The 21767-nt window shown below is 42.3% G+C and overlaps 1 protein-coding gene across 1 annotated transcript in view; it reads left to right on the top strand.

Moving 5' to 3' along the window:
* The window catches only part of rsph3 (radial spoke head 3), a 34045-nt gene extending 13322 nt beyond the window's left edge, over positions 1-20723 (top strand). The window contains exons 3-8 of the mRNA XM_060940679.1: positions 154-295; positions 6075-6220; positions 14621-14824; positions 15087-15249; positions 15540-15626; positions 20662-20723. Of these exons, the coding sequence (XP_060796662.1) occupies positions 154-295; positions 6075-6220; positions 14621-14824; positions 15087-15249; positions 15540-15626; positions 20662-20723 (804 nt within the window). The remainder of the gene's footprint in view (positions 1-153; positions 296-6074; positions 6221-14620; positions 14825-15086; positions 15250-15539; positions 15627-20661) is intronic.
* The last annotated feature ends 1044 nt before the right edge of the window (positions 20724-21767 follow it).

Genomic DNA, 21767 nt, shown 5'->3' with positions numbered 1-21767 from the left:
TTATAACCATGCTTTCTTGTACCAAGATGTTTTATCGTAATAATGAGATATTTTTTTCTTGCATGGTAACACTGTGTTTCTGTAGTTTTCAGTCAGATGACAGCAGTTAACATGGGACTCAGTATAATATATTGTGCTGTATGTGGTTAATAGACATCTCAGCCTGACCGAGTTGAGATCCAACAGCAGCAAGAAGCAATACGACGAGTCAGAGCAAGAAAGGGGACAAAAGACAAGTTTCAGACCAGAAGTTCTGATCAACTTGAGGAGAGAAAGCACATCGATGTTCAGACTGGTAACTAGTCATGAATCTCATTTTTAAAACTTTTCCAATAGTTTTCTGCTTGTAAATATTTTTAAGCAAAATATGTCAGTCTTATACACCAATCAGCCATAACATGAAAATCACTGATAGATGAAGTGAATAACATTGATTATCTCATTACAGTGGCACCTGTTAAGGGATGGGATCAATGTGTTGGAAGCAGGAAAAATGGGCAAGTGTAAGGATCTGAGTGACTTTGACAAGGGCCAAATTATGATGGCTAGATGACTGGGTCTGAGCATCTCCAAAATGGCACATCTCGTGGGGTGTTCCCGGTATGTCGTGGTTAGTACCTACCAAAACTGGTCCAAGGAAGGACAACCAGTGAACCGGTGACAGGGTCATAGGTGTCGAAGGCTAGCTCATGTGGTCCAATCCCACAGAAGAGCTACCATAGCACGAACTGCTGAAAAAGTTAACGCTGACACTTTTCTGCTTTAGCCAGCATTAACTTTTTCAGCAGTTAGAGGTTTTAATGTTATGACTGATCGGTGTATAGTGATAGTACATTAAAGCTGCCTTTGAATGATTAGATTTCTTGGGCACTACTGTCTCTTGTCTTCTCATTTGCACTAACTGATTCCACTGTTGTATTAACAGTTTCTTTTATTACTTCAAGCTAGAACTTTGCTTATAGCAAGGGGTCTCAGAGATTTTGCAGACACGGACCTCATTATCTGTCAAACACTACTAATGACTAGTCAAATATGTTAATAGCTCTAAAAACCTCAATAAATATAATAAATTAATGTAATGGTGGGGTGTGATTTCCACCACTGTAACAAATTAGAAAATGTAGAAACCCTAGCTATGCTTTATGGATCCGACATTGATAACTATATGCTAATAGAAATCTAGCAAACAGCTTTAACAGCCAGTCTAGCTAAAGTGGTTGTATTAATCTTCTCTAAAACATAATGTAAAAATCCAGTTAGGAATTTAGGGTGTTGGACATAGACTTAGGAATAATTTGAGATACATACGTAAAATTGGGTTTCCACTGTCTTCTTTTCCCCATAGCCAGCAAGGGCTGTAAGGGCATCACTGATGACATTTTAACAGTCCATCATTGGTGTGTCTAGGGCATTTAAACTTGGCGGAGCCCATCCCTCTCCAAACCTGATAGCTTGATCAGTGAACAATTTAAAGTAGCCAGTTAACCTAACTGCATGTCTTTGGATGGTGGAGGAAACTAGGGCACCTGGAGGAAACCCATGCAGATACGGGAAGAACATGCAAACTCCACACAGAAAGGCCCCCATTGGCTGTGAGGTTCAAACCCAGAACCTTCTTGCTGTGAGGCAACAGTACTGACTACTGCACCACCATGCTAACCATTTTCGTTGTAAATTTTATTTTTATTTTATTTTATTTTTTACATTTTGCTACTTGCAGAAAGGCTGAGTGGTGCAGCTGGATTAAGGAGGAGATATGAATTTTTCTTAGTTAATTCAGGAAAATAATGTGAAGTCATTATTTGAATGGAAATGACAGAACATTAAAAAAGGCAGTGTTTGGTAATTTAATGTGACTGGGGGCTGTTGTCTATCAGATACAGGTTTACTGTAGCGTGCGTGCACTGTAGTTTCTAGTCTATAGATTCTGTTCATTATATTCTTGTCACCTGCATCAGGTAGCGAGAATAAAATCAGGGATGTTTTTACAATATACAGGAAAGTCTTGATGAAATTGTCTGGAATGCAACTTTTTCAGTAGCAGGCTCGTGCAGGAAGTGACAGCACTACGGAAAGCAATTTTACTGCATAAAGTCAATGTCATTTACATGAGCCAGGTTACTTTTCTGCCACTTGGCATGCATGTCACTTACAGAGAGGAAGACAAAGAAATTACAGCATGCTAAACCGTGTGGTCCAGGTCAATAATCTAAACAGTACACACTTGCAGCAGTGCACATCCTTGTATTGTTTAAATTTAAACTGTGATTGTTCTAAAGCCCATGGAGCATGGGAGTGAAAATCTTGTTGGATTAACAAACTTTATTAATCATTTATGGGGTACATGGTACAGCAGTGTTGTGCAAACTTACACTTCACAAGAACTAGTTCAAAGTTCAATTCACAGAGATTAATGTGAACTAGTTCATAATTTTGAATTTTGAACAAGTTCACAGTCCCAAAAATGAACTAGTTCATGCTCATGTCTTCTGAGTTTTTAATGAGCTGGTCTGACCAAAGAGAACATTTTGATTAGCAATCAAAATATCACATTTCATTAATCTGCGTTAGGATCACCTAACATTAGAAAGCTCTTGGTATCTACACTCACTGGCCACTTTATTAGGAACACCCATCCACCTGCTGTTGTATGCAGTTCTCTAATCAGCCAATCCTTGACAGCAGCACAATGTATAAAATCATGCAGATACAAATCAAGAGCTTCAGTTAATGTTCACGTCAAACATCAGAATGGGAAAAATTGTGATCTCTGTGGCATGGGTGTTGGTTTGAGCCAGATGGACTGGTTTGAGCATTTCAGAAACTGCTGATCTCCTGGGGTTTTCACACACAACAGTCTCTAGAGTTTACACAGAATGGTGCGAAAAACAAAAAAACATTGAGTGAGTGACAGTTCTGTGGGTGGAAACGTCTTGTTGATAAGAGAGGTCAGAGGAAAATGACCAGATTGGTTCGAGCTGCCAGGAAGGATATAGTAACTCATATAATTGCTCTTTACAACTGTGGTGAGCAGAAAAGCATCTCGGCATGCAACAGCAGAAGAACACATTGGGTTCCACTCCTGCAGTCAAGAACAGGAATTTTAGACTCAAGAACAAGTTCCTGTTAAAGTGGCCAGTGAGTGTACTTTATTTATATAAACAAATCAGTAGTGTCATGACCAGCACGATCAAAGTGCATTGCTGTAGGACAACACTGGTCAAGACAAGGTGCAATCCTGTTTCACGAGACATCATAATCCATCGTATTTCATATCACAATATGAAAGTTGAATTTTTTGCTTATTATCCCTACTTCTGGTGCATGAGCATTGTTAACTCATCTCATCTCATTATCTGTAGCCGCTTTATCCTTCTACAGGGTCGCAGGCAAGCTGGAGCCTATCCCAGCTGACTACGGGCGAAAGGCGGGGTACACCCTGGACAAGTCGCCAGATCATCACAGGGCTGACACATAGACACAGACAACCATTCACACTCACACCTACGGTCAATTTAGAGTCACCAGTTAACCTAACCTGCATGTCTTTGGACTGTGGGGGAAACCGGAGCACCCGGAGGAAACCCACGCGGACACGGGGAGAACATGCAAACTCCACACAGAAAGGCCCCGGGGCTCGAACCCAGGACCTTCTTGCTGTGAGGCGACAGCGCTAACCACTACACCACCATGCCGCCCACATTGTTAACTTTCACTAGAAAAGAAAGAAAGCACAACTTTATTCATCACACACTTGTGAAATTTCCTCTCTGCATTTAACCCATCTGAAGCAGTGAACACACACATACCCAGAGCAGTGGGCAGCCATGCTAACAGCGCCCGGGGACCAGTTGGGAGTTAGGTGCCTCACTCAAGGGCACCTCAGCCCAAGGCCATCCCATATTAACCTAAAGGCCCGGTCCCACTGCACTTACGGATGCAAAGAGGATGTAAAACGTAAAAAAATTTTTGCCATCCGTTGGAAAACACTATGCATCCGTTGTGTACTCATTGCATACGTGCTTCATACGCTCTATCCATCGAGCATCCGTCCACTGTGATTTCATCCGCGCAAAAAGTTTTGAGCTGCACAAAACTTTTAGAACGGATGAACTTTCCGCCGTGTACGATGTAAATCCGCGACATATACGAGCAACAAACGTTCTATGACCGTTATCATCCGTTAAACGTCTGCTGTATCCTCTCTGCATCCTCTGGGCATCCTCGCAACTCACATCCGCTGCAGCTGAAAACGGAAAGAGGGAGGAAAGATAAGGTACATGAAACGTCTATTCATCGTTAGTAGCACGGAAATAGAAAGGATGTAAGCGTATGCATCTCGTATATAAAGTATTCAAAACGGACAAAGTGTTTATATCTGGGATGTATCTCGTATATTTAGGATGTCTGGAGTATGTCTAGAGTATGTAGAAGGACACCTAGCGGACAATCGATATTTTGTATAAAAAAGGGGAGAAAATCATCTAGTAGTAGAGATGTATCGATGTAGCCGCCAGCACGTCTTTCCGCTTTATGCTGACGGCGTGCGTGCTGCATCCCTTTATATCCGCGGAGCAGACGCAATTCATACCCCCCGCATGTGCAGTGAACGGTCTGCATCCGATATACATCCGCGCAACATCCCCTTTGTTTCCGTTAGGCGTACGTGATGCATCCCCTTCATCCGCTATGCATCCGCTCTTTCTGCTATGTGTCCGCTTCTCAGTTATCACCGGTAACCCCTTCAGAGCTGTCATCCACTTCCATCCACTTTCATCCGCTAGGCTTCCTATGAACATGCTTTTAACATCCCCGCTATATACTACCCACGTCCGTTCTTTTCCGTTCTGTTTTCGCAAATTTTCGCCAATTTTGTCCATTTCTGGAGCGGATGAAAATGGATAGAGCCACCCCCGAAATTTTGCTCATCCGCTGTGTCCTTTTTGCATACGTTTTGTGTCCATCGGCCAGTGGGACCGGGCCTTAACCTGCATGTCTTTGGATTGTGGGGGAAACCGGAGCACCCGGAGGAAACCCACGCAGACACGGGGAGAACACGCAGACTCCACACAGAAAGGCCCTCGCTGGCCACTGGGTTCAAATCCAGAACCTTCTTGCTGTGAGGCGACCGTGCTAACCATTACACCACCATGGCGCCCATGCCATCAGTCACACCCAGAGTGACTGACACTCATTACATTGCAGGCATTTAGCAGACACTGTTATCCAGAGCAATGTACAACAAGACCCTGACATACCCACAGCAGATAGGTGCCTTGCTCAAGGCACTTCAGCCATTCCTGGGATTCCAGGGAACTGAACCAGCAACCTTTCAGTCCCAAAGCTGCTTCTCTAACCTTTAGGCCATGGCTTGTATGCTCATGTACACATTCATTAATTGCAAACTAATTTGTTCAGTTCACAAAAAATACAACAAACGTTCAACGAACAGTGCTCACTTAGTGCAGTCATGCACAACACTGATTAACAGCATATATAGTGTGTATTCTGAAGCTATTCTGGAATTCAAGTTAACTTCTCAAACATTCAGTAAAATGATCAGCCAGATTTTTCCTATATTCTCTAATGTAAAGCTGATCCAGATTACGTTCCATGGTTTGTTGAACAGATGTGGGACCACATGGAGCTAGGGCAGGCCAAAATAAACCTTTAATTCATGTTGGTCAAAAGTCACACACAAATATGAGCCCATGTCTGCTCAACAAATGGATCATTTGTTGAGCGGACATGGGCTCACATGGGGTCAGAGTTAACCATTAAACTTTTAAGGTATATTGGTCAAAAGGTAGAATAAATCAGAAATAAAGCAAGAATTCCTGAAGAAGCTGGATCAAATGTCATGAAAATGTCATATTTTAAGCTGTTTATGCAACAATACAGCAGATGCAAATCAAGCCTGTGGGCTGTCTTTTGAAACTAAAGAGAAAACTAGTTGCAGATTCTGTGTAAATATTTAAAATATGTGAAGTTTAGTCGACCACTTTCTTTGATCAGGTGTTTTTCAATAAACATATGCTATCTGTGCAATTGGCTAATTCTGATTTGTGTCCTAGAATTATACTTGGAGGAGCTGAGTGATCATTTTGAGAATACCAGCGTGGAATGCCAGACAGATGCTTTTCTAGACAAGCCAGCCACACCTCTCTTTATTCCTGCCAAGTCTGGCAAAGATGCAGCGACACAGATAGAAGAAGGAGAGGTACAGATATCTTATTCATTATTAATCAACATGGTGTATGGTTTTCTGCTTAATAGTTATGGCCACTTTTAAACAGATTTGTATATTTCCACATTACTTCCAAAAAGGGAAATAAGTGCTGTGCTATTGTCTAAGAAAGAAAGAAAGCACAACTTTATTCATCACACACTTGTGAAATTCCTCTCTGCATTTAACCCATCTGAAGCAGTGAACACACACGTGAGCAATGAGCACACACACATACCATGCTAACAGCGCCCAGGGAGCAGTTGGGAGATAGGTGCCTCGCTCAAGGGCACCCATATTAACCTAACCGCATGTCTTTGAACTGTGGGGGAAACCGGAGCAAACCCGCACAGACACGGGGAGAACATGCAAACTCCACACAGAAAGGCCCCCGCCGGCTGCTGGGCTCAAACCCAGGACCTTCTTGCTGTGAGGTGACAGTGCTAACCACTACACCACCGTGCCGCCCGTTCTTCTGACATTAGCAGGGTAATTGAAAGTACATGATGGAAATATACAAAATAAAGAAATGAAATAGGGCGGCACGGTGGTGTAGTGGTTAGCGCTGTCGCCTCACAGCAAGAAGGTCCTGGGTTCGAGCCCCGGGGCCGGCGAGGGCCTTTCTGTGTGGAGTTTGCATGTTCTCCCCATGTCCGCGTGGGTTTCCTCCGGGTGCTCCGGTTTCCCCCACAGTCCAAAGACATGCAGGTTAGGTTAACTGGTGACTCTAAATTGACCGTAGGTGTGAATGTGAGTGTGAATGGTTGTCTGTGTCTATGTGTCAGCCCTGTGATGACCTGGCGACTTGTCCAGGGTGTACCCCGCCTCTCGCCCATAGTCAGCTGGGATAGGCTCCAGCTTGCCTGCGACCCTGTAGAAGGATAAAGCGGCTAGAGATAATGAGATGAGATGAGAAGAAATGAAATAAGCCTATATGCAAACATAAGGAAATTGATTATGATGTACACATCCATAAATTATTACCTCGCCCGGGACAGAGTCCACCAGGGGGCGAGGTATTGCTTTCAGTGGGGTTTCTTTGTTTTTTGTTAGCAACATTACAGGGAAATGGCTGGACCCATCTTCATGAAACTTTCAGGATAGATGGACATTGGTCTCAAATAGAATCTCCAACATTTTGAGGGTCTTCCGGTCAAGGTCAAGGTCACCAAAAAGGTCAAAATCGTTTTTGGTGCAAATGGTGTCCCAATGTCCCGAATGTGTCCCAGATCACTCCCTACTCACTACATAGAGGACTATATAGTCAGGTCGCCATTTTGTAGTGCTGTCTGAATGTATAGTGAGCATTATTACACCTACAGTGGTGCTTGAAAGTTTGTGAACCCTTTAGAATTTCCTATATTTCTGCATAAATATGACCTAAAACATCATCATATTTTCACACAAGTCCTAAAAGTAGATAAAGAGAACCCAGTTAAACAAATGAGACAAAAATATTATACTTGCTCATTTATTTATTGAGGAAAATGATCCAATATTACATATCTGTGGGTGGCAAAAGTATGTGAACCTCTAGGATAAGCAGTTAATTTGAAGGTGAAATTAGAGTCAGGGGTTTTCATTCAATGGGATGACAATCAGGTGTGAGTGGGCACCCTGTTTTATTTAAAGAACAGGGATCTATCAAAGTCTGATCTTCACAACACATGTTTGTGGAAGTGTATCATGACACGAACAAAGGAGATTTCTGAGGACCTCAGAAAAAGCGTTGTTGATGCTCATCAGGCTGGAAAAGGTTACAAAACCATCTCTAAAGAGTTTGGACTCCACCAATCCACAGTCAGACAGATTGTGTACAAATGGAGGAAATTCAAGACCATTGTTACCCTCCCCAGGAGTGGTCGACCAACAAAGATCACTCCATGAGCAAGGTGTGTAATAGTCGGCGAGGTCACAAAGGACCCCAGGGTAACTTCTAAGCAACTGAAGACCTCTCTCACATTAACATTAGCCAATGTTCATGAGTCCACCATCAGGAGAACACTGAACAACAATGGTGTGCATGGCAGGGTTGCAAGGAGAAAGCCACTGCTCTCCAAAAAGAACATTGCTGCTCATCTGCAGTTTGCTAAAGATCATGTGGACAAGCCAGAAGGCTATTGGAAAATGTTTTGTGGACAAATGAGATCAAAATAGAACTTTTTGGTTTCAATGAGAAGCGTTATGTTTGGAGAAAGGAAAGCACTGCATTCCAACATAAGAACCTTATCCCTTCTGTGAAACATGGTGGTGGTAGTATCATGATTTGGACCTGTTTTGCTGCATCTGGGCCAGGACGGCTTGCCATCATTGTTGGAACAAGGAATTCTGAATTATACCAGCAAATTCTAAAGGAAAATATCAGGACATCTGTCCATGAACTAAATCTCAAGAGAAGTTGAGTCATGCAGCAAGACAGCAACCCTAAGCATACAAGTCGTTCTACCAAAGAATGGTTAAAGAAGAATAAAGTGAATGTTTTGGAATGGCCAAGTCAAAGTCCTGACCTTAATCCAATGGAAATGTTGTGGAAGGACCTGAAGCGAGCAGTTCATGTGAGGAAACCCACCAACATCCCAGAGTTGAAGCTGTTCTGTATGGAGGAATGGGCTAAAATTCCTCCAAGCCGATGTGCAGGACTGATCAACAGTTACCACAAATGTTTAGTTGCAGTTATTGCTGCACAAGGGGGTCACACCAGATACTGAACGCAAAGGTTCACATCCTTTTGCCACTCACAGATATGTAATATTGGATCATTTTCCTCAATAAATAAATGACCAAGTATAATATTTTTATCTCATTTGTTTAACTGGGTTCTCTTTATCTACTTTTAGGACTTGTGTGAAAATCCGATGATGTTTTAGGTCATATTTATGCAGAAATATAGAAAATTCTAAAGGGTTCACAAACTTTCAAGCACCACTGTATATAATGCACTCAAAGTATCTCACAATGCATCATGAAAAGTAGTGCCATGGCAAAGGAGAAAAAAAAGGCCGTTGCAAAGAAGTTGCTTTATCATTTAATCAATGAGCTCACTATGTGGTCCTCTATATAGTAACTCATCTCATCTCATTATCTCTAGCCACTTTATCCTGTTCTACAGGGTCGCAGGCAAGCTGGAGCCTATCCCAGCTGACTACGGGCGAAAGGCGGGGTACACCCTGGACAAGTCGCCAGGTCATCACAGGGCTGACACATAGACACAGACAACCATTCACACTCACATTCACACCTACGGTCAATTTAGAGCCACCAGTTAACCTAACCTGCATGTCTTTGGACTGTGGGGGAAACCGGAGCACCCGGAGGAAACCCACGTGGACACGGGGAGAACATGCAAACTCCACACAGAAAGGCCCTCGCCGGCCACGGGGCTCGAACCCGGACCTTCTTGCTGTGAGGCGACCGTGCTAACCACTACACCACCGTGCCGCCCTATAGTAACTCTATGTAGTAATATATCGTATATATAGTAATATATAGTATATAGTGAGTAGGGCGTAGTGAACGAGAGTGATTTAGGACACAGCATTTGTAACCAATCGGCACTTTTCCTGATTAAGTTCAATTACCCGTTCTATATCTTGATAAACTTCAGAACTAGGAACTAAATAAGAGAAACCTTGTTATAACTTCATAGTATGGGAAGATAATCAACAGTTAAAAGAAACTCACCTCATTCTTACCCACACAGACACGGGTAGAACATGCAAACTCCACACAGAAAGGCCCTCGTCAGCCACCGGGCTCAAACCCAGAACCTTCTTGCTGTGAGGCGACCGTGCTAACCACTTACACCACGTGCCACCCAAGACTGATTATCATGGTCTGATTATGAGGTGGTGGATATAGGGGCAATTAACATTATAGTTAATACATGCCTAGTTGTGCATGTGACACCTAATTCTGGGCAAGGCTTTGAGTGCAAAGCAAGAGAATAACAAATAGAAATTAAGTGTAAAAAAAGTGCAGGGCAACTTGCAGGCTTTTTTGTTTTGAGATTCAAATGCATATTAAAATTGAAGCATCATTGTTGGGCGTGATGCACCATTCACACAGACAAAAATACTTCAGAAATGCATATGATTTGAATTCACATTAACCCTCATAGGAAAAACTGTTCTTAGTCATTTGTCCACCACAGGGACAACTTCAGGACAGGCAACTTTGCAGTTTTTCATATACTCCTATAGGTACAATTACATACAAATTTTACAAAATAAGCAGTACAATAAGACATTGCAAATGTCGCTACAAAATGTAGGAGTTGTATCTAATTGTAGGAATATCAGTCTACAACCCCGATTCCAAAAAAGTTGGGACAAAGTACAAATTGTAAATAAAAACAGAATGCAATGATGTGGAAGTTTCAAAATTCCATATTTTATTCAGAATAGAACATAGATGACATATCAAATGTTTAAACTGAGAAAATGTATCATTTAAAGAGAAAAATTAGGTGATTTTAAATTTCATGACAACAACACGTCTCAAAAATTTGGGACAAGGCCATGTTTACCACTGTGAGACATCCCCTTTTCTCTTTACAACAGTCTGTAAACGTCTGGGGACTGAGGAGACAAGTTGCTCAAGTTTAGGGATAGGAATGTTAACCCATTCTTGTCTAATGTAGGATTCTAGTTGCTCAACTGTCTTAGGTCTTTTTTGTCGTATCTTCCGTTTTATGATGCACCAAATGTTTTCTATGGGTGAAAGATCTGGACTGCAGGCTGGCCAGTTCAGTACCCGGACCCTTCTTCTACGCAGCCATGATGCTGTAATTGATGCAGTATTTGGTTTGGCATTGTCATGTTGGAAAATGCAAGGTCTTCCCTGAAAGAGACATCATCATGGAAGCATATGTTGCTCTAGAACCTGGATATACCTTTCAGCATTGATGGTGTCTTTTCAGATGTGTAAGCTGCCCATGCCACACGCACTAATGCAACCCCATACCATCAGAGATGCAGGCTTCTGAACTGAGCGCTGATAACAACTTGGGTTGTCCTTCTCCTCTTTAGTCTGAATGACACGGCGTCCCTGATTTCCATAAAGAACTTCAAATTTTGATTTGTCTGACCACAGAACGGTTAGCGCTGTCGCCTCACAGCAAGAAGGTCCTGGGTTCGAGCCCCGGGGCCGGCGAGGGCCTTTCTGTGCGGAGTTTGCATGTTCTCCCCGTGTCCGCGTGGGTTTCCTCCGGGTGCTCCGGTTTCCCCCACAGTCCAAAGACATGCAGGTTAGGTTAACTGGTGACTCTAAATTGACCGTAGGTGTGAATGTGAGTGTGAATGGTTGTCTGTGTCTATGTGTCAGCCCTGTGATGACCTGGCGACTTGTCCAGGGTGTACCCCGCCTTTCGCCCGTAGTCAGCTGGGATAGGCTCCAGCTTGCCTACGACCCTGTAGAAGGATAAAGCGGCTTGAGAAGATGAGATGAGATGAGATGACCACAGAACAGTTTTCCACTTTGCCAGTCCATTTTAAATGAGCCTTGGCCCAGAGAAAACGTCTGCGCTTCTGGATCATGTTTAGATACGTCTTCTTCTTTGAACTATAGAGTTTTAGCTGGCAACGGCAGATGGCACGGTGAATTGTGTTCACGGATAATGTTCTCTGGAAATATTCCTGAGCCCATTTCGTGATTTCCAATACAGAAGCATGCCTGTATGTGATGCAGTGCCGTCTAAGGGCCCGAAGATCACGGGCACCCAGTATGGTTTTCCGGCCTTGACCCTTACGCACAGAGATTCTTCCAGATTCTCTGAATCTTTTGATCTTTTGACCACCGTGCCGCCCTATAGTAACTCTATGTAGTAATATATCGTATATATAGTATATAGTAATATATAGTATATAGTGAGTAGGGCGTAGTGAACGAGAGTGATTTAGGACACAGCATTTGTAACCAATCAGCACTTTTCCTGATTAAGTTCAATTACCCGTTCTATATCTTGATAAACTTCAGAACTAGGAACTAAATAAGAGAAACCTTGTTATAACTTCATAGTATGGGAAGATAATCAACAGTTAAAAGAAACTCACCTCATTCTTACCCACACAGACACGGGTAGAACATGCAAGCTCCACACAGAAAGGCCCTCGTCAGCCACCGGGCTCAAACCCAGAACCTTCTTGCTGTGAGGCGACCATGCTAACCACTTACACCACGTGCCACCCAAGACTGATTATCATGGTCTGATTATGAGGTGGTGGATATAGGGGCAATTAACATTATAGTTAATGCATTCCTAGTTGTGCATGTCTAAGTGTGACACCTAATTCTGGGCAAGGCTTTGAGTGCAAAGCAAGAGAATAACAAATAGAAATTAAGTGTAAAAAAAGTGCAGGGTAACTTGCAGGCTTTTTTGTTTTGAGATTCAAATGCATATTAAAATTGAAGCATCATTGTTGGGCGTGATGCACCATTCACACAGACAAAAATACTTCAGAAATGCATATGATTTGAATTCACATTAACCCTCATAGGAAAAACTGTTCTTAGTCATTTGTCCACCACAGGGACAACTTCAGGACAGGCAACTTTGCAGTTTTTCATATACTCCTATAGGTACAATTACATACAAATTTTACAAAATAAGCAGTACAATAAGACATTGCAAATGTCGCTACAAAATGTAGGAGTTGTATCTAATTGTAGGAATATCAGTCTACAACCCCGATTCCAAAAAAGTTGGGACAAAGTACAAATTGTAAATAAAAACGGAATGCAATGATGTGGAAGTTTCAAAATTCCATATTTTATTCAGAATAGAACATAGATGACATTATCAAATGTTTAAACTGAGAAAATGTATCATTTAAAGGGAAAAATTAGGTGATTTTAAATTTCATGACAACAACACATCTCAAAAAAGTTGGGACAAGGCCATGTTTACCCCTGTGAGACATCCCCTTTTCTCTTTACAACTGTCTGTAAACGTCTAGGGACTGAGGAGACAAGTTGCTCAAGTTTAGGGATAGGAATGTTAACCCATTCTTGTCTAATGTAGGATTCTAGTTGCTCAACTGTCTTAGGTCTTTTTTGTCGTATCTTCCGTTTTATGATGCGCCAAATGTTTTCTATGGGTGAAAGATCTGGACTGCAGGCTGGCCAGTTCAGTACCCGGACCCTTCTTCTACGCAGCCATGATGCTGTAATTGATGCAGTATTTGGTTTGGCATTGTCATGTTGGAAAATGCAAGGTCTTCCCTGAAAGAGACATCATCATGGAAGCATATGTTGCTCTAGAACCTGGATATACCTTTCAGCATTGATGGTGTCTTTCCAGATGTGTAAGCTGCCCATGCCACACGCACTAATGCAACCCCATACCATCAGAGATGCAGGCTTCTGAACTGAGCGCTGATAACAACTTGGGTCGTCCTTCTCCTCTTTAGTCCGAATGACACGGCGTCCCTGATTTCCATAAAGAACTTCAAATTTTGATTCATCTGACCACAGAACAGTTTTCCACTTTGCCACAGTCCATTTTAAATGAGCCTTGGCCCAGAGAAGACGTCTGCGCTTCTGGATCATGTTTAGATACGGCTTCTTCTTTGAACTATAGAGTTTTAGCTGGCAACGGCGGATGGCACGGTGAATTGTGTTCACGGATAATGTTCTCTGGAAATATTCCTGAGCCCATTTCGTGATTTCCAATACAGAAGCATGCCTGTATGTGATGCAGTGCTGTCTAAGGGCCCGAAGATCACAGGCACCCAGTATAGTTTTCCGGCCTTGACCCTTACGCACAGAGATTCTTCCAGATTCTCTGAATCTTTTGATGATATTATGCACTGTAGATGATGATATGTTCAAACTCTTTGCAATTTTACACTGTTGAACTCCTTTCTGATATTGCTCCACTATTTGTCGGCGCAGAATTAGGGGGATTGGTGATCCTCTTCCCATCTTTACTTCTGAGAGCCGCTGCCACTCCAAGATGCTCTTTTTATACCCAATCATGTTAATGACCTATTGCCAATTGACCTAATGAGTTGCAATTTGGTCCTCCAGCTGTTCCTTTTTTGTACCTTTAACTTTTCCAGCCTCTTATTGCCCCTGTCCCAACTTTTTTGAGATGTGTTGCTGTCATGAAATTTCAAATGAGCCATTATTTGGCATGAAATTTCAAAATGTCTCACTTTCGACATTTGATATGTTGTCTATGTTCTATTGTGAATACAATATCAGTTTTTGAGATTTGTAAATTATTGCATTCCATTTTTATTTACAATTTGTACTTTGTCCCAACTTTTTGGGAATCGGGGTTGTAATTTTGGATCATTGTCAGGCTAGCCGTCTTTTTTTTTTCTTTTTACAGTGATTCAGAAAGGATTCAATATGATAAGAGTCTAATAATGTTGGTGTCTTTCTTGGTTACAGTTGTTTGACTTTGATCTGGAGGTGCAACCAGTGTTGCAGGTGTTAGTGGGAAAGACCATGGAGCAGGCTTTGCTGGAAGTACTGGAGGAGGAAGAGCTGGCTTGGTTGAGGGCTCAACAGCGTGCTTTCCAGGAATTGCGTAATGCTGAATTAGTGGAAGTTCAGCGAATGGAGGAGCAGGAGAGGCGCCACAGGGAGGAGAAGGTATAATCAACTGCATCATGTCCAGCTAGAATTCTCATGTTGCCCATTTCCCATTCCCAGAAATGATGTGGTCAATCTTCAGCCATTCTAGATAGATAATAAATAAGAAATTGAATTTATATGGTTTAAATGTATCTAGTATAACACCAATTTTCAGTGTTTCGATACATAGGTATACTGTATGTTGTTCAGAACAAGGTTGATATGGCATCTTGACATCTCTACAAATTGAACACAAATTTGACCTGTATTCCAAATGCAGGAACGGCGAATTAAGCAGCAAAGGTTGATCTTGAAGAAGGAAAGAGAAACCGCAGAGAAAATTGCTGCAAGGACATTCACTCAGCATTATCTTGCTGACCTGATTCCCTCAGTCTATGCAAATCTGAGAGACCATGGATATTTCTATGACCCAATGCACAGAGGTGTGTTTCTAGTTCATTGTAATACAAGTAAAATTGTATATTAATCTGAGCTGATTCAGGATCTAACATTGAATCTCCCTGCCTATCTACTTCACACCCAAATGCTTTGTTCTTTGTGTATGTACATATACATTGGCTATCACCAAACCACACCTTTTAATAATGTTTTCATTCTTACAATTCAAAGAAAAATACGACAAGGTTTATTGTGCCAGTGCTGCCATCTCATGCGACACACATCTCATTTTCGATCTAGGCATCCTTTAATGCACTAATTTTCCATACAACAGATGTTGAGACTGGATTCCTACCCTGGCTGAATGCAGAAGTCATCAACACTTTGGAAAAGCAACATGCTGTACGAACAGTGCTTGATAGTGAGTATGCATTTACCACTGTAGCTGGTATATTCTGCACAAATTCTATTCTATATTAAATGTGAAATTTCCCTTACATACTGGCTTCCTCTAAAATGGACTAAAGTATTTTTTTTCCTCATCAATCTGCAAACACCTCCAAACCCCTACACATATACAGTACATGGGTGGCATGGTGGTGCAGTGGTTAGCACTGTCGCCTCATGGCAAGAAGGTTCTGGTTTTGAACCTTGCGGCCAACTGGGGTCTTTCTGTGTAGAGTTTGCATGTTTTCCCAATGCCTGCATGGGTTTTTTCTGGGTTCTCTGGTTTCCTCCTCCAATCTAGTGGCGACTCTAAATTGCCCACTGGTGTGAACATGAGTGTGAATGGTTGTTCATGACTATGTTAGCCCTGTGATAGATTGGCAACCTGCCTAGGGTGTACCCTACCACTCATCTGAAGTCAGATGGGATTGGGTCCAGCTTTCCCCACAACTCTGACTGATAATGTTGGGCACGGTGGTGTAGTGGTTAGCACTGTCACCTCACAGCAAGAAGGTTCTGGGTTCAAGCCCAGTGGCCAATAGGGGCCTTTCTGTGTGGAGTTTGCATGTTCTCCCTGTGTCTGTGTGGGTTTCCTCCAGGTGTTCTGGTTTCCCCCCACAGTCCAAAGACATGCAGGTTAGGCTAATTGGTGGTTCTAAATTGACCGTAGATATGAGTGTGAATTGGTTGTCTCTATGTGTCAGCCCTGCGATGATTTGACAACTTGTCCAGGGTGTACCCCGCCTCTTGCCCATAGTCAGCTGGCATAGGCTCCAGCTTGCCTGCAAACCTGCACAGGATAAGCAGTTATGGATGATGGATGGATGTTAGTGTTGGCACTGTACCTACATTCTCAGAAAATAAAATATATTTTTGTACCTTTAGGGGTACCCTCTAGGGTACTTATTTGTACTCTTTATATACTGCTTGGGAACATATAAGTACCTTTTCGGCCCTAAAAAGGTATACTAATTTACCTTGAGGTCCAATAATGAGCCCTAGGGGATACGTTAGTGACGACTGTACCTTGGGGGACAGAAATGAACTCCTACTATACCCCTGTTTCTGACAGTGTATGGTATAGATTCTATGCAGAAGCATAAACCCACCTTAAATACTCTCAAGTGACATTAGCACCAATGTGGTAGATTAGATTAGATAGAACTTTATTGATCCCTTTGGGAGGGTTCCCTCAGGGAAATTAAGATTCCAGCAGCATCATTACAGGATAAATAGAGAATAGAAAATAGAGAAAAAACTTCTAGATAAATTAAATTAAGTATTTACATATACAAATATCTCATCTCATCATCTCATCATCTCTAGCCACTTTATCCTGTTCTACAGGGTCGCAGGCAAGCTGGAGCCTATCCCAGCTGACTACGGGCGAAAGGCGGGGTACACCCTGGACAAGTTGCCAGGTCATCACAAGGCTATATACAAATATAAAAAAAGAATAAGATATGGGGAAGGGGGGGAAGGGGGACCAGCAGGAGAGGTATTGCACATTATATTGCACATTGTCCAGTGTTGCTTATTGTTAGGCTAGGCTAGGCTACTGCTCCTTCCCATCCTCTGTCCTTCTGTTACCCCTCCTCCCCTCCAGAGAGGAGTTGTACAGTCTGATGACGTGAGGGACAAAGGAGTTTTTAAGTCTGTTCGTCCTGCACTTGGGAAGGAGCATTCTGTTACTGAACAGACTCCTCTGGTTGCTGATGACTGTGTGCAGAGGGTGACTGGCATCGTCCATGATGCTCAGTAGTTTGTCCATAGTCCTCTTCTCTGCCACCGTCACCAGAGAGTCCAGCTTCATGCCGACCACAGAGCCAGCCCGCCTGATTAGTTTGTCCAGCCTGGATGTGTCCTTCTTGGATGTGCTGCACCCCCAGCACACCTCAGTGTAAAACAGGACACTGGCGACCACAGACTGATAGAACATCCACAGGAGTTTTCTCCAGATGTTAAAGGACCGCAGCCTCCTAAGGAAGTATAGCCTGCTCTGTCCCTTCCTGTATAAGTGATTGGTGTTGCAAGTCCTGTCCAGCTTGCTGTCCAGCCACAGCCAGAGGTACTTGTAGGAATCCACAGCCTCCACCTCGACTCCCTCGATCAGAACTGGTTGTGACCTTGGTCTGGACCTCCCAAAGTCAATGACCAGCTCCTTGGTCTTCGAGGTGTTGAGCTGCAGATGGTTCCTGTTGCACTACACAGCAAAGTCTCTCACCAGGCTCCTATACTCCTCCTCTCTGTCGTCACTGATACACCCAACGATGGCTGTGCCATCGGCAAATTTCTGAATGTGACACAGCTCCGAGTTGTAGCAGAAGTCCGCGGTGTACAGGGTGAAGAGAAGAGGGGCCCAACACCGTGCCCTGGGGTGCTCTGGTGCTGCTAATCACAGTGTCAGACGTGATGTCCTTCAGCCTGACGTACTGTGGCCTGTCAGTGAGGTAGCTGGAGATCCAGGCGACCAGGCAGGGGTCCACTCCCATCCTGTTCAGTTTGTCCTGAAGCAAAAGGGGCTGAATGGTGTTGAAGGCACTCGAGAAGTCAAAAAAGGGTTAGGGTTAGCTAGACTGTGGCCAAAGGAAATGTCAGTTGGACAAAACTCTAGAGATTTGTGTGGAGAGAGGAGATCCTACCAGTAGGTCAACCAACAAATCCAGTCTTTGACTCTTTAAGAAACTTGGCTTAGTTGTAGTAGACCAGGAACTGATGGTCTGTCTGCAAAGTTCTCTCTAACAGAGTTGATACATTTTCTCATTCCTCCAAACAATCTCCGCTCTCCAGAAGAATATAGTTTCTCCCTCTCTGAGAACCTTCTGATTGCATGGCATACACAGAACAATTTGCCATCCTAATTCTACAGCAGTATGGCTTATAAGCCAGCCCCTGATACATTTGTCTATAACACATGTGGCCCAGATGGATAAAAGAATTGCCTGACAGCATAAAGCATGTTTTAGCAGTCTGTAGGCCTCCTTTCAAGCCTGTATTGTCTGAATGCTGTATGTGCACAACTTTCTATATTTTGGGTCTTGGTGCAGCCCCTTTTTTTCAGCCACATTGTCTTTGTGCAGTCCTCAGCCTGTACCCCCTTATCTGATATGACTGTCAGGAAACAGGTTTCAGATGAATGTAAATGCAGGTTAGATGTTTTTTAAAAATGTTGGCAAACGGGTCTAAAACATGAAGCAAGCACTTGGTCAAAAACAGGCACATTTCAGGCAATCAGCAAACATTACAAGGGCAGAAAAATCATGAAACAGAACCAGATTTTTTTTTTTTAATTGTAACATCAAGAAAGCACCACACAGACTTGATAATTTCAGGCAATAAGACACTGCATGTTACGTCCCCTGAAATCCTTTAATACTGTGCTATGGTGATAATGTGAAACGAGCACCAGGTGTGCATGGCTAAAAATCCAGAACCAATGGTTAAGAATCCAGAAAATCCACCCCTACCCTGTGTTTTTGTGGGTGTTACAGTCCATGGTGGCTATGTTTGTAAGCTGCAGTGTGTTCTGGGAAGTGGAGTTCAGAGGAGATTCCAGTGTAGACATGACAATGAAGAAGAAGCCTTTGTTTGTCATATATAGTCAAGCACAGTAAAATTCCTCCTCTGCATTTAACCCATCTGAAGCAGTGAACATATGCATGCACAAAGAAGTGAGCAATGAGCACACACACATACCCAGAGCAGTGGGCAGGGAGCAGTTGGGGGTTAGGTGCCTTGCTCAAGGGCACTTCAGCCATGATACAGAGGGAGGCGAAAGTGCTGTTCATTCACTCAACTCCCCTCACATTTTTCCTACCGGTCCTGGGAATTGAACCAGTGACCCTTTGGGCCCAAGGCTGCTTCTCTGATCTTAAGGCCATCACTGTCCCAATGACCCTTAGTGACAAATTTGCTCAACCCTATTAATGTTGTACTCAGGGGTTAAAGTAGACTTTAGAAGATGGTGGACCTCTGAGAGTGCTTGGGGAGTTTCAGTTAGATCTCTTGCCAATGATCAGTGAGATGACCTGTATTAATATTCTCATCTCATCTCATTATCTGTAGCCGCTTTATCCTGTTCTACAGGGTCGCAGGCAAGCTGGAGCCTATCCCAGCTGTATTAATATTAACATACATAATTTACATTTTATCAGTTAGCACATACCTATTAGGATGATATGGAAGGCAAATTTTAATTGGTTTATTTAGCTAGTGGTTTTTCTATATGTACCATCAAATCTGTTTTTGTGAGACCAAATTACATTATCAGCTAGCTAGCTCGCTAAACTAATAGGCATTTTCAAACATCTGTTTTTTGCAGCTGGAAATAGCCTTCACAGGGTAACTTTACTTCTACTAGAACAACAATATTAGCTACGTCGAAGAGTACCACTACTGACAATGCTGAATGTAGCTCACGGTACTGTTCCCAGCTGCTTTTATTGGGACAGTGTCCAGATGCAGCTTCAAAAGCTGTGTGCATTTTGAGAAGCAAGTGCTTGGTAGTGAAAGGAATTGATGCCAAGCAAACCAGAAAAGTTTAACCTTAAGTTTGTGTGGTTTTCTGGGTTTTTTTTTTGAGAACATAGCGATATATATATATATTTTTTAATAGATTTGTTGTAAGTTTTTGGATAAATCTATCAGTAGTTGTATGTATAGTATGCACAACCATGTCATGATTTGAGTAGAATAATAAGGAATGTCAAAGTTATCAAAGTTAATGATTGGTAAAGTTGGAGCTGGACCAAGGAACAGCACAGGAAGCTTCTCTTGACTTTATGTTTTGGTATTACCTACATAATATTTTGTTATCTTTTTCCATATTTGTGTGACGGGTGAAGATGTTGTTTTGAATGGTTTCTACATACTTGCTCTTTTGAAGTTCCAATCTAAATGACCTTACTGTAGTACATCCTGGGTATCAGACAGAAATTAACTAGGCAACTGTGAATGAACTTTTTCCGAATGTATGATGTCACATCTCACTCTTTTCTTTTCTGTTATAGTGCTCATCCAAGACGTGGCCAACCACACACAGGAAGTCTTTCAGAGTGACAGCTGCAAATGATTGTGCATGTGTCAGCTGCAAATTCTTTATGGGTAAACTCCCATTGTACTCTTAGTTTCCTAAATATATTAATATAATTGGTTAAAATGGTGGCACAGTGGCAATGCTAACCATCTTACAGCAAGGAAATTCTTGGTGGAACATGCTGGTTGACCAGGGCCTTTCTGTGTGTAGTTTGTATCTGCTCCTCATGCCTGCATGGGGTTTGTCCCACAGTCCAAAGACATGTGGATTAGGACAACTGGCTATTCTAAATTTCCCATAGGTGTGAATGTTAGTGTGCATGGCTGTCTGTCTTTGTATTAGCCCTCTGTTAGACTGGCGACCTATCCAAGGTGTACCCCACCTCTCACCCAATGTCAGCTGGGATTGGCTGTAGCCCACCTGTGACCCGCAGTGGATGGATGAATGAATAATTGGTTAAAATATAAAGTGCCACTATATTAAAATTTATTGGGGTTTTTTCCACAATCATGCTTGGATCTTATTGTTAATACAGTAGGGCATTAATTAAAACTACACATACACAAATCTAAAAAAATGCTAAGAGCAAAAAATACAATCTGCAAAATATAAATAGAAGCACATTGTGGTTCACTGCAACATTATACACTGGCAGTGGTACTTAGCCCAGAAAACACTGGTCCTCACAATTTAATAAAATAAATGGGTCATGCAGAGAAGTATGAAAGTGTTATCCATGAAAGTTATATATATATATATATATATATATATATATATATATATATATATATACACATCACATCTCACACACACACACACACACAGTGGTGTTTGAAAGTTTGTGAACCCTTTAGATTTTCACACAAGTCCTAAAAGTAGATAAAGAGAACCCAGTTAAACAAATAAGACAAAAATATTATACTTGGTCATTTATTTATTTATTGAGGAAAATGATCCAATATTACATATCTGTGAGTGGCAAAAGTATGTGAACCTTTGCTTTCAGTATCTGGTGTGACCCCCTTGTGCAGCAATAACTGCAACTAAACGTTTCCGGTAACTGTTGATCAGTCCTGCACA

Source organism: Neoarius graeffei, chromosome 15, assembly GCF_027579695.1.
Source record: "Neoarius graeffei isolate fNeoGra1 chromosome 15, fNeoGra1.pri, whole genome shotgun sequence".
Classification (NCBI taxonomy): domain Eukaryota; kingdom Metazoa; phylum Chordata; class Actinopteri; order Siluriformes; family Ariidae; genus Neoarius; species Neoarius graeffei.
The sequence above is the reverse complement of the archived record's forward strand: the minus strand, read 5'-3'. Positions and strand labels throughout refer to the sequence as shown.